The sequence below is a fragment of the Aspergillus uvarum genome (genome assembly GCF_003184745.1).
Source record: "Aspergillus uvarum CBS 121591 unplaced genomic scaffold BO82scaffold_49, whole genome shotgun sequence".
NCBI classification, from domain to species: Eukaryota; Fungi; Ascomycota; class Eurotiomycetes; order Eurotiales; family Aspergillaceae; genus Aspergillus; species Aspergillus uvarum.
In genome coordinates, this window is record NW_020291346.1 from 69,709 (window position 1) to 82,744 (window position 13,036).

General features: G+C 50.2%; 3 protein-coding genes across 3 annotated transcripts; 2 read left to right on the forward strand and 1 right to left on the reverse strand.

Moving 5' to 3' along the window:
• Positions 1-383: 383 nt before the first annotated feature.
• gpaB (guanine nucleotide-binding protein subunit alpha gpaB) lies at positions 384-1,762 on the reverse strand (the record flags this gene model as incomplete). The annotated part of the gene is made up of 6 exons (XM_025631654.1): positions 384-483; positions 542-780; positions 834-963; positions 1,031-1,159; positions 1,219-1,564; positions 1,636-1,762. The coding sequence occupies 6 exons, from the start codon at positions 1,760-1,762 to the stop codon at positions 384-386; spliced, it is 1,071 nt and encodes a 356-aa protein (XP_025489308.1).
• A 4,317-nt stretch (positions 1,763-6,079) lies between these two features.
• sakA (mitogen-activated protein kinase HOG1) lies at positions 6,080-7,727 on the forward strand (the record flags this gene model as incomplete). The annotated part of the gene is made up of 9 exons (XM_025631653.1): positions 6,080-6,135; positions 6,205-6,252; positions 6,365-6,494; positions 6,560-6,603; positions 6,660-6,759; positions 6,833-7,189; positions 7,251-7,329; positions 7,389-7,572; positions 7,628-7,727. The coding sequence occupies 9 exons, from the start codon at positions 6,080-6,082 to the stop codon at positions 7,725-7,727; spliced, it is 1,098 nt and encodes a 365-aa protein (XP_025489309.1).
• A 1,042-nt stretch (positions 7,728-8,769) lies between these two features.
• BO82DRAFT_385348 (putative Avl9 protein) lies at positions 8,770-11,802 on the forward strand (the record flags this gene model as incomplete). Its single annotated transcript, XM_025638172.1, has 11 exons — positions 8,770-8,831; positions 9,076-9,180; positions 9,263-9,505; positions 9,599-9,626; positions 9,683-9,746; positions 9,801-9,880; positions 9,925-10,096; positions 10,144-10,184; positions 10,231-10,368; positions 10,420-11,587; positions 11,624-11,802. 11 exons carry the CDS (start codon positions 8,770-8,772, stop codon positions 11,800-11,802), a joined length of 2,280 nt encoding a protein of 759 aa, XP_025489310.1.
• Between the last annotated feature and the right edge of the window lie 1,234 nt (positions 11,803-13,036).

The following is a 13,036-nucleotide window of genomic DNA, read 5'->3' on the forward strand; positions in this document are numbered from 1 at the left end:
ATAACACCTTGCCAGGCAAACCAACAGACCCAAACCATTCCAACGCCAGGCACTTCAAACTGTGACACTAGTCAGGCACCGCAACGCCGACGCCAACCCACAGAAAGCAACGTATGTGGGTAACAATGAGAATCATGAGACAGGAAATAGAACAAATGGCTCAAGGAAAGGGAGAAAAAGGAAAGCAAGAGAGGGACGGCCAGAGGAAAGGCCCTGGACAACTCAACACAGAGGCCATGGCAGTAAATGAGTTCCCTCGGGTGGGACATAGGAAAAGGTTGGAGGGTCACAGTGGGAAGATCTAATCAACCAGTTGACAAACTCCAGATTTCTCACTGGCAGCATAGCCAGTAGTACTTCTACTAGCCGAGTAGCTCCCCACTCTAAAGGATGCCGGAATCTTTGAGGGCGTTTTGTAATATCGTCTCTTTCACGGCAGCAAAGACTAATCGGATGTTGGTGGTATCGGTAGCTTGAGTAAGACTGTGCGAGAGTAGTCAGAGATCATGAAGTTGCAGTCCGGGCGACAAGGCGGACTTACTGAGGGTAGAGATTCAAATGCGCCCGATTGACTTGATTGAATCTCCACAGGAGATACTTGGCGGCTCGATTTACGTCATTGCCGCCCGAGTAATCGGGGAAGTAATTGTTCAACGGCGACCGAGGGAGCTTTTGTCGGAAAAGGTCGACCTTATTTAAGAAAAGGATGATACTCGTCCGCATGAACCACCGAGAGTTGACAACAGAGTCAAAAAGCACCAAGCTTTCCATCATCCGATTCTTCCAGCCAGTCAGATGCGGTATCAGCTTGCGGAGAACAGTAAGAAACATACCTGATTGCTTTCCTCTAGAAGAACTTGGTCATATTCGCTGAGCGCCACACAGAAAATGATGGACGTGACATTTTCGAAACAGTGAATCCACTTCTTGCGCTCACTGCGCTGGCCGCCCACGTCGAACATGCTAGATACCAGGTAAGCATCTTAAAGACGCAAGGGCCGAATTAGCCATTGATAACAGAGTGACATACTGTATGCTTAGTTGGCCCATCGTAAAGCGAGTCTCGTAGATACCGGTAGTTTTTGTTCGCGCGCGAAGCACATCATTCACACTGGGGATGTAATCTGGAGCTGATATTCGTTTGGCTTCCTCGAAAAAACTAGTTCCTCATCGTCAGTGTGCGGGCCGCGCGGTGGGATAGAGGGCGGGTAGTCTTACTAGGGCGCGGAATCCATCAGGTAGAATTCGTTCTGGTGTTCTAAGACTGTCGACGTACAGGGGTCATTCCAAAGGTAAGTGATCGCATCCCCAACCTTACTGTCGAGCGGCACAGTGGGATCGGGGTTGATATTGTATTCGAAGATGTACTGGATGTAATCGCGAACTTTCTGACTCGAAGGTTCGAGAGAGAACTGATGATAAGCGGCAATGAGCGATTTGGCGCAATCAAGGAGGTTCTTGTATACGGTCAGACGATATAATGACAGCTCTTCGACCGTGTAGCCATTCTGATGGATGATCTTCATTTGCTTCACGATTGTCGACTTCCCGCTTTCTCCGGAGCCTAGACAAGACACATCCTGTTAGCTCAAGCCTGCAGATTTTCAATTTCCGGACAAGGGGCACGAAACCGACCGAGTAGTAGGATCTTGCATTCTCGCCGTAGTCGTCTCGAGTCTTCCTCCAATTTGCGATCGATAGCCTGGCTCCTCCGCTTCTGTTCGACATCTCCGGTCGCCTCAGAGCTCATACACGAACCCATTTTCTCGTATAACTCCCAGACAGCGGAGAACTAGCCCATTAGCTGCCTGCGGAAGCGTGCGGCATCCACCTATCAGACCGCTGACACCTGGAACCCCCGGGCAGTATGTTTCTCGAACAGTAAGTCGATCAAGGTCTGAGACCGGTCGAATCGAGGGAAGACTGGGGAAATTGGCGCGATCGAAAGACAATGGAGAGGTCTCGGAGCGACAGAAGAAAGGGTGGTAGGTTTGCGATCGGCGAAGAAAGCTCGACTAGGGATCGAGGCTTGCGCGCGGAATGGTCTTAGGCAAAGCCACACTGAGCAGGTTCGGATTTGGAACAACGAGGGCCTGAGCGACACCTGCAAGCTTCGGTAACCGCAAGTGGTGTGGCCCGTGAGATGGTAGGTTGAGAGGAGAGGAGAGGAGAAAGGCGAGGGCGAAGGAAACTAGGGAGGTGAGTCGGTTGAAGAGGAGGCGGCGGATTCTTGGATGGAGAGCAGAATCGGCTGGTTGCGTGATAGATACGTTGGAGCTTTCGCGGTGTCCGAGCTGGAAGGAAAAGCCGGGGTGAGGGGCGTGTCAGAGTTCCCAGTGCGGAGCAGCAAAACGAACGAGAATGACGACCTGACGCTAAAAAAGGGTAGTCAAGGTCGATCGGGAGTTGATGTGGGAAAACGGATGGAGGCGCGCGGATCTCGAGTGAGATAATGTAAGCAAGCAACGAGGATCTTCTGGGTTGGTCGGCAAATGGTCGATCGGGGGGGTGGTGTTGGGAGGGGAAAGGGAGGGAGGGGATTGAAATGGTGGTAAGGTAAGTAGGTAAGATGTGTAGATTGATTGACTGATCTATTAATGGTTCATGATTAATGGTTCATGGGTTTGGGGAAGAAGAAGGGGGGTTGTGTGGAAAGAGAGGAAATGACAGCTCGTGGGTGTTTCAGAGGCAAGGCGGGTACGTTTGTTAAGTTAGTTAGTAGTCGATTAGTTTAGTGAGTGAGTTGAGTTGAGTTGAGTGTAGGGAATGACTGCAGTGAGACGGATGGATGATGTTGGATGGGAATTGGAGGAGTGGATATCCCCAGTCGTCATAGCACTCTCTCTCTTTGACCTTACCCAGTGTTCAAAAGTCGGTTAGTTAACTAGTTGACTTAAGGTCGACAGACAGGTGGAAGTGGAGATTTGAGGAGACCGAGAGACCGAGGGAAGGGAAAGATTACATACTCCGGTGTACACTCGTTCGATCGTAGGGGCGACGAGTGGGTATTCGTTGGTAAGAAAAAACGTGGATCGCCCACTCTGCCAGTGTAGACTACGTCCTAACCAACTGGACGGAGTGCTGGGCTTACCCTACTAGTACCTAGTTCGATCGGGGACCAGATGACCAGATGCGCCGACAACAAAGGGTCTTGACTGCCAAGCTGGATTCATTGATTTGTCCTCTCTCCATTTTCACACTACTACTAACCACTAAGTACTAAGTACTACATTATCTACAGTACTCCGTGCTTAGCTCCAGGCCAACACCTCACTGAACTGGCCGAGTGAGAGTGGCGCCGAGACAGCTAGCCAAGCCCTTCTTGGGGACTGGGACGGAAAATACTCCCCCGAAAGGTTCCACTAGTGCCTTTTATACTAAAGTTACTGCTTGCTGCCTTTCAGTGTATGTAGGTACAGTACAGTACCATGTTCAAGAAATTACTAAGTTGTTCTCATGGACAACTTGCCTGAAACCCGTGGTAGAAGGCTTTGACGGCGGTACTATGGGCAAAGTCGCGTACGGAATGTCCCTCCTTCTAGACGGAGTATTCATTCCGGACTAGACATACGCGGAATACAGAGCCACACGGGAGAAGGTCCCATGGACTAAATGTTCTTTGCACCTCTCCCTGTCATGGTGTTGTAGCTGTCGGAAACATAATTGTCAGAGGCTGATTCGAGGTCACACTAACTTAGCAGTAGCTGAGGTAGGGATACCAGCTTTGCCCAACAATGACTCCGAAGGCTGCACCGTCCAATCCTCACTAACCTGAATAAGAATCTACGGGTTATTGATTCTGACTATGCACATTTGAATATGGGGAAGCCTGGGATTTTGGATGGAATGGTATAAGGCTTGAACCAGGTGTCTTGCCCAAGTGTATATATAAATCAAGCCCTAGGTGCGATCGGGTCGGAATTCCAGAGTTAGACAACAGAGAGTCTATTGACATGGGTTCTTGGCTTGTCATTGTTCTCCCCCCGCCTCAAAATATTGCTGATGGTCCGTGAGAAACAAAGGCACATGGCTGTGGGTGGGCTAGGGACCCTGCGGCGCTCGCGAGTTCAAGACAAGTAAGTATTTCTACCTTGCCCTTTTCAAATACGAAGAAGACTAGATACCATTTGCTAGGTTGAGGTTGCTCTGAACTTACTGGTATATATTAATCTCCAGCTTCCTCGATAGGAGTGTTCGAACTATAACACTTCACCTTAACACACAATCTATTAGATTGGAACCTCAAACGCTGATCGCCATATCACCTCAATCGCACCATAGGTTGATCAATCCCGATCATTCTCCATCTAGAGTACTCATGTTTTCGACAGTGCCTAGATAGGCATGTCGTACCTAGGCGGATCAGGCACGCTCTACTATGTAACCTGAACCCGAATCGTGGCACGAATAAATAACTAACGGGGAGTCTGGATATAAGTCTGGACGTAAGGTGACCAACTCCAGGAAAACGTAAAATCAACCGAGTCTCGGGTAAAGCAGGAGGAGTGTTCCAAACGAAAGTCGCCCTCTTGACGGACAGTAGTACATAAGCGCTTTGACCCAACGAGGGGTGGCCAGCCTTTGCCGACAACAGCAACATGTCGTCTCGACCTGGTGGAGTCGAGAATTGAGAGAGTCTAGATAGTCGATCCATTTAGATAATTCCTGAATCTGGGGGAAGCGAGGTCCAGTCCAAGAAGGCTACCGGACTGGGGTATAGCTACGCTACTCATAGAAAGGGGATCTGAGATCGATTGCCATAGGGGAGACAGAACAAAAGACAGAGTTGAGAAGGCGGTAAAAGGGACAGTATAGATCTAGAGGGGACTGCGGGAAAAAAGATGGAGCGGGATGGGTTTTGACGCGCGAAGGTAATGGAAGTGATTGGAACCGTCACCTTGCAGACCCACCAAGGTATGATGACATCGTCCAGCAAAGGTCGAACATTACGTAGTGAAAAGCCAGCCAGCCAGCCTAGTCCAGCCGGAAGTCCATGCTTCGACCTGGGCTGGCCATCTGGATTTCTTCTATAATCGGCCGATATATCGATGTGGTTCTGGCTCTGGTTCTGGTTCCCAGACTGGTGCCGCCACAAATTCGAATTGCAAATATAGATGTGCTATTCAGGATCTTGAGATAACCGTCATTGTGGTTGTGGTTGTGGTCGTGGTTGAAGTCATGGTCACTGTCGTAGATGCGGCTGTGGAGGTGGTATAGAAATCAATGTTGCAATCTGAATGTATCATCGGAAGGACTCATACTAACGATCTGAAGTCATCGACTGGGTTCTTCAGGTACCACGCATGAAAGCCAGAGTTCCTCTGAGGGAAAAAGTATCCCTACCTCTCCGTAGTCCTACTTAACAGCCAGTGAGTTATGCTAGACGGTTAGTAAGCGTGGTGGGAGAGCAGCATCATTTGGAGGGGGTGTCCACTTCCGGCCAATAGATTTCGACGAAAAAAGGGTTCTAGACAAGAAAAATCTGGGATCAAGCCAGCCAGGTGGTGGGAGCAAAGGAGAGAACAAACTAGGGGAAAGGAAATCACACCAACCCAAATTTCTGGCTTAAGGCTGCGGTGTGTGTGCGTGTGTTGATTTGGCGGCAGCAGTTTTTCTGCCATACCCTGCTTCGTTCGCGGACGTCATCGGTCTTGTTTTGGGCGTTCCGGAAACTCGAACTCAACGGACTAGGAGAAGAAGAATGGTCTTTTCCCCACACACCCTGCTGGGGCGCCACCTACGGCTTTTGCTGCCTCGCTACTCACTCACTCACCATCTTATTCTTGTTCTTGCTTTCTCTTTACCCCCCCCTCTCTCCAACTTTGGTGCGCTCAACATCTTAACTTAGATATTCCTCTCTGCGCCCGCAGGTCCTGATCTTCTTCTTCCTCCAGACATCATTTCCTCCTTCCCACTCTAACTCCTCCATTTCTCTCCCTCCCCCTCACTCTCCCCCCCTTCACATCCTCGCTACGTTATCCACCGCCCCCCCCCGAGAATCTCCGTTCAAATCACAAAGCCTCGTATTTTCCTCACTGCATTGAACTGAACCTGGTGTGCCATCCATCCTTGTTTCAAAATGGCGGAATTCGTGCGTGCCCAGATCTTTGGCACCACTTTTGAGATCACCAGCCGGTAGGATGGACTGACCCAAAATTACCCCTCCAAGCGTGTCGGGATGACTTCTAACTTCGGATTTCACAGGTACACCGACCTGCAGCCGGTGGGCATGGGTGCTTTTGGTCTTGTCTGGTATGGCTATTAACAGCATCCCCTTCTCTTGCCTTTTGGTCGCGACGTCTGTTGTCTGCAGGTCAACCAACCGAGAATTTTACTGACATGCGCCCCTTTCGGATTCAACCAGCTCGGCGCGGGATCAATTGACCGGGCAACCAGTCGCCGTCAAAAAAATCATGAAGCCATTCAGCACACCCGTCCTGTCCAAGAGAACATACCGCGAACTAAAACTGTTGAAACACCTGCGACACGAAAATGTTGGTCTATGCCGCTTTCCGGCGACTCGTCGCCCGGCCGTGCTCTGAAGGCTGACCATTTGCAGATCATCAGTCTGAGCGACATTTTTATCTCCCCGCTCGAGGATATGTACGCATTCGTCATCGTTCCCCGCGACCAGTTTAACTCTAACATGGCAACCGCAGCTATTTCGTCACAGAGCTGCTTGGCACCGATCTTCACAGATTGTTAACTTCGCGGCCTCTTGAAAAACAGTTTATTCAATATTTCCTTTACCAGATTCTGGTATGTAGTCGGAGCCGATCATGTCATCTCGTCTCCGAGACGCTCTTTCGTGACGGTCACTAACGGTCCATAGCGGGGGTTGAAATATGTCCACTCGGCCGGTGTCGTCCATCGTGATCTCAAACCCAGTAACATCCTCATCAACGAGAACTGCGACCTCAAAATCTGCGATTTCGGTCTTGCCCGTATCCAGGATCCGCAGATGACGGGCTATGTTTCGACCCGGTATTACCGTGCGCCCGAGATCATGCTCACTTGGCAGAAGTACGACGTGGAGGTGGATATTTGGAGCGCAGCATGTATTTTTGCGGAGATGTTGGAGGGAAAGCCCCTGTTTCCCGGAAAGGATCACGTCAATCAATTCTCGATCATTACAGAGCTGCTGGGGACTCCGCCCGACGACGTGATTCAGACCATTTGCAGCGAGAATGTGGGTGACAGTCGGCTCGAATCTTCAAGCACCGAACACTAACTCTTATTGTGATAATTAGACGTTGCGATTCGTCAAGTCGCTACCCAAGCGTGAGCGACAACCTCTGGCCACCAAGTTCAAGAATGCCGATCCAGATGGTACGAACACGATGTCCTCCTTTGCGGTTGGAGGCGAGAGCCTTGCTGACATTGATTAGCGGTCGATCTGCTGGAAAAAATGCTTGTATTTGACCCGAAGAAGCGCATCCGGGCTGGCGAAGCCCTGGCCCACGAGTACCTTGCCCCGTATCACGACCCGACCGACGAGCCTGAGGCCGAGGAGAAGTTCGATTGGTCATTCAACGATGCCGACCTGCCGGTGGATACATGGAAGATCATGATGTGGGTTTCATAACGGCACGATGCAGAAAAATCCACCATGCTGACAACAAGACAGGTACTCCGAAATCCTGGACTTTCACAACATCGACCAGGGCAACGATGCCGGTCAAGTGCTTGTCGAGGGGGCTGCGGCCGGACAGCAGAGCTTTGCATGAGGAGTGATTCCTGCCTAAAATTTACCCTTGACGAGGTGCACGGAATATGATAATGATGTCCTTTCCTTTTATGTTCTCATGGTATGTAGACTGGATGCGGGGATTGTGATATGCACGCACGTTCACGTACTTATGTTCTGGCCACTACATCGCTTGTTTTTTATGCCCCTTTTTTATGTTTCTCAATGATCTCCAGGCTGTTACGAAGTCCGGATAATGTTGGAGATTAGAAACGTGTGTAACATGACCCAACTGTTTGGATTTTTCCATTCTGCTATACATACACTACACATATTCCGGTCATGATTGACGGAACATTGTTTTGCCTTTCCTTCTCACCAAATGGTGAATGTTGTTTCCCCCCCCTTTTTTGAGGTGTGCTTGATAGATTTTGCTCAACATTGAAGCAAGTTACCTAATAATCAATGCAATTACTCTATAAAAGGAATTGAGACCATTTCAATGATATCATCAAACACGAACATCCAGAAAAAAGATGGGATATCTGATTGGGTTGTTGTCTGTCTCGTATCTAGATTACTAGGTACTACCTAAAACTTATCTTGACTCCACGTAGAGCCTAAGCTAATTTAGGGGTCGAGAATGATGTGTTTATTTTCTTCCTGTCATATGGGGGGAAAGGGAAGGGGGTCCTTGCAGTGGGTGGGGGGTTCCATCACCGCTCTGTCACCGCCCGCCCGCGGAGGAGGAGGAGGAGGAGGAGGAGGAGGGGGGGGGCGCCGCAAGAGGGGGAAAGCGGAAAGGGAACCGTTGAATCTCTTGTCTGGATTCCGGATCCAAAACCTCCTTTCCCTGGTCGGCTTCAACCCCCTCCCCATCCCCATCTCCATATTTCTGAGCTATTTACTAGTCAGTCCCTCAACTGGGGGTTTTACTTTAATTATTATCGACTCGGTAGCACCAAACGCTACTCCCAAGTCCTTCATTTAAGTGATCTGGGAGGGGATTCCTCCTCTTTAAGGAGGAGTTCTGCTTGGAACGTGTCAATTCCTCGGCTTCAATAGTTTCCCCCCCCCCCGCCATGTCTCACGTCCACCCCCGGCAGGACCCCATTGTGATGGTCATAGATTTTCACCATGCAAGGTAAGTACATACTTGAGAAAGAGATTAGAGGGAAGGCAATGGAGCGTTGGCTTTCTCTATTATCTCAAAGGTGGCGAGACCGCTCGATTCAAAGCAAGCATGTCGAAAACATTCTTGCGAGTGCGCTTCTCCTTTGCGCCGCGGGTGGGCGCAATCCGCCCTGAGCCCCTAATTCTCACTTTTCTCCTTTCGCTATAGTGCAAGAATGACAAGCTAATTGTGAATTTCAATCAAACTTGTCTAGAGGCCCTGAAATTGAACTATGCTTCGGTGACGATGGAGGAGACCCGGCCGCGGAGAACGACTGGTCCTTGCTGCCATTTATGGCCTTATCGGATGGAGCGCATTTGTACGACCCGAGCTTGCTTTCCATTCCTAATCCCGTCTCCCGTACGAAATGCTCATTTGAGCTCATACACATTGCCCACCAGGTCTACCGAGGAGTTCTCTTATTTCACGGTCCGCCGGAAGGAGACTGCGACACAACCTGCCACCTCCCTGTTCGGCATCTCATGCTCCCGACAAATCGACTCGAATATTCTCCTCTATCGACCGCCGGACGTCACAAGGTCAACGGTGCAGAAAGCGGTGGTTGTGATAACGGACAGTCCCCAGAGGTTGGGACAACTGAGGGAGAAGCTCTCAATTGTCACGTCGGCATGGTTTGCGCAACGGTATGTGCAGCAATGCTATCAAGTGTTCCTCTGTTGTTCTACTTTGGTCTGGAGGCTTCTTAGTGGTGCCACGATCGCTGACACATGCAACAGCGATTTTTCAGATCACGACATATTGAAGGTGTGCTCTCATCCGTGTGAACAAACCCATGGTCTCTGATTGACATTGGTGTCTAGAAATTTCGGGAAGGCCTGGTCATCAGCCTGAAGAAAGATGAGGACACGAAGGACCAGAATCTGGGTAAGATGATTGAGACTGTTCGTATGGTCGACCTGGGCTTACGCAAGCGCGAAGGGCTTTCCCTGCGGGAAATGATTCATGAATTCAAGCACCAGACGCTTGTCCTGTTCAAAGCTCTGCTTCTGCAACCAAAGGTAGGTTCCTTATGCTCAAAAAGGACTCGGCTTACCCGACATAGATGCTTTTCTTTGGTTCCAAGTGTGAACGGCTATGCATGATACAATTTTCTCTCATCTCGTTGATACCGGGTTTGATGAGTCGCTTGCAAGACTCTGCCGATCCAGCTTTTGACACCTATTCGCAGACAGTGGAAAAGCCCACTTCTCTGAAAACAAGTGACAGAAGCTCATGTATGCTGTTGGCCCCGCTTTTTTGTGATTTATGCTGAACCCCGCAGTGCTGGCATACATGGGATTACCCCTACAGATTTTTGGCAAGGTGCGTATATCTTCAACTGATTACTGGACGATCTAACTCCTTGCAGGGAAGCATGTTCGGACCATACACCCCGTTGCAGCAACTGGATCTGCTGGCGGATCACGGAACCAAGTCATACGTTGTTGGATCCACAAACTCTTTATTGTTACAGCAAAAAGATCGCTATAGCGATATACTGGTCAATGTCAGGATATTGTAGCAACCATTGCAGTTCTAGTGCTAATTTTATGCGCAGCTTGACGAAGACACTCTTACCATCAGCTCGCCGTCTCTTCGAAATGCTCTTACTCTCTCTGTCGCGGATAGGCGCTGGATCGACCTTCTCACTCAAATCATCAATGAAACCTGGGATGATGCACACCCCCAGCAGCCCAAAACGCATGGCTACATGGGTTCCGAAGAATTTATCAGGCTCCAGTTCGAGGAGTATCTCTTGGCGTTGCTTTCCTGTATGCAGTATCACGAGGAGCTTAGCTCTTCCACTGCTGGCGAGCCAGGCGGAAGAAGCCGTGCTCAGCTGGACGCTTACAACATCGAGGGCGACCCGGCGCTGGAGTTCAATGCAGAATTCTTAGCGCAGTGGAGCAACACACCCAATTATTCATTGTTCAAGCGCCTTACCTCTGACGCGCTTTTATTTTCAATTGTGGAGCCTCGTCACCCGTGCGCAGGGGGTCTGACAATCGACGATGTTCAACGACGTGTAACCCAACAGGTTGCCGAGCTGCACCTAGACGAGCGCGTGCGGGAAGGCCGCGAGGTCCTGAACAGACACCTCTCGACAGGCCAGAAGAAATTCAGTGCTGCTTTCAACAGCTTCTGGGCAGATATTGAATCCATGCGGGAGGCCCAGCGGAAGAAGACCGAAGAGAAAACGACACCCTCGCAACGATCGTCACTGGACAGGGGATCTAGAAACTCGCCTCCGTTTTCTCCTTCTGATACAGCATCGATCAATTCCAATGGAGGGGCTTCGTGGTTCGTTGGACGTAAGGCCCCCTCGGTGGACATGGCACAAGCACAGGCTTCTGTGAGTGCTGTGAGCCAAAAGGCGGGCGCCTACTTTAGCTCCTGGGGCACTTGGGCCAACGAGAAACGAAAGGAATGGCAAGAAAAAAAGCCCACGCCAACATCACCTATCACAACGTCGCCCTCTGTTCCCACCTTGACCTGCAGCACCGAGGCGGGTGAAACAGACCGAGGTAGACTCTCTATGCAATCACGGCGAAGTGAAGACCTCTCGACATTATCCCGGAGCGGAAGCAGAAGAAAGCGGTGGAGCAACATTCTTCTCCGCCGCGAAAGCGGCGAGTTCAGCCGCAAGGATGACCAGACAGGGGATAGTGACGAGCAGGAAACTACGTATTCAAAGTCCCCCTTGTCGCAGGAGGCTCCAGCTCATGGTGAGACTCACAGCGAACCAGTGGTTGGTCAACAAGAGCACACCACTCAGCATGAGGCCGAAAACCAGGGGAAGGACATGACAACAGTCACAGATAACACTGTCCTTACAACCACAGAAACCCAGAGGAATTCCCCGTCCCTGTCATCCTCTCCTAAGGAAGAACTACATTCGAACACCTCCGATATACACACCGAGAAAGCAGGCCAACCATGATAAGCTGCTCCATCGGCAGGTGGCGACGAGTTCGGCCTCGGGTTCGAATCCAGCCGAACATTTTCATGTCTAATAATATCACCCTTTGCAGATATGCGTGAGTAAATAGGGGTTTTTATAATATTTTTGTTCAACATAATGTCATTATATACATATTTCTTCTGGGTCTCCTGGTTCGCCCGTTCTACCCTCGATCGGAAAGAGACTTGGGCCCCAACAATGGATGTATTTTTACGCGCATCGGCTACCGTCAAGCCTCAAGAAACCCCTCCATGAGCACTGATTAGGATGAAGCTTGATTGAGACTTGGAATACTGCCATTTGCTAATTTGAAGATAACGAACTGACTGCGAAAACGCAAATCTTATTATACGTTACGCAGATTTACATATAGCCAATCTGGTACCGGTCACGCACGGACGAACATCGCTTGTCTACTAAGCACTCGACGCCTGAACCCTGGCACATGCCACACTGCGGCTGACGGCGATCACAACGGAGCTTCCGCCGTCGCACATTCCTCACACGCTGCTCCGGGCTTTGCCGTTTTCTGGGAGGGTTGTCCCGGCTCTCGATGACTTGCGACATGCTGAAAAGCTGCAAACTGGCTCAAAGAATACACCGGTCTAGATACCCGACATTGCTGAGTTGATATGAATCAGCGCTGAACCAGTAGCGGAATGCACGCGGATGTGGAGTGCTGGGTATAGTCCCCTCTTAGGGCTATCTTACCGACGATGCTGTCCTACACTTTTATTCTCCGATCTTGCTTGACCCCAGAAAGGCGACCGTGTTGCGATGTGCTGCCTTTCTACATCTGTAGGGATGAGTAACGCATAAGCGCCACGGTTGGTCTCAGGTTCTTCAAATACGGATCAGCGGTCCGGTGGTCGAATTACGGCGATCCTCACCTGAGACATTGGTTGGGATAGACTCTCTTTCTGGGTTGATGACAACACGAAGCGCCATTACTGCCTTCTGGAGTCGGATTTAATCTGGTAACTGCCGATGTGTGATGGCCATGAGGAACATGCACGCTCTAGCTGTCAACCGCCTTTTTTATTGGGCTAATTAGAGTTACGGGTGTTGAGGCTGAGTTCTGTGGAGCGATTGCAAATAACTCAACAAACCACCACTTGCACTGACGCCACTTCCGTCAGGGCCGTATATGGGAATAGCGCACAAACCATTACAATCCGCGCACTTGCCCTTTCTCGGTTGTTTTAACGTCTCT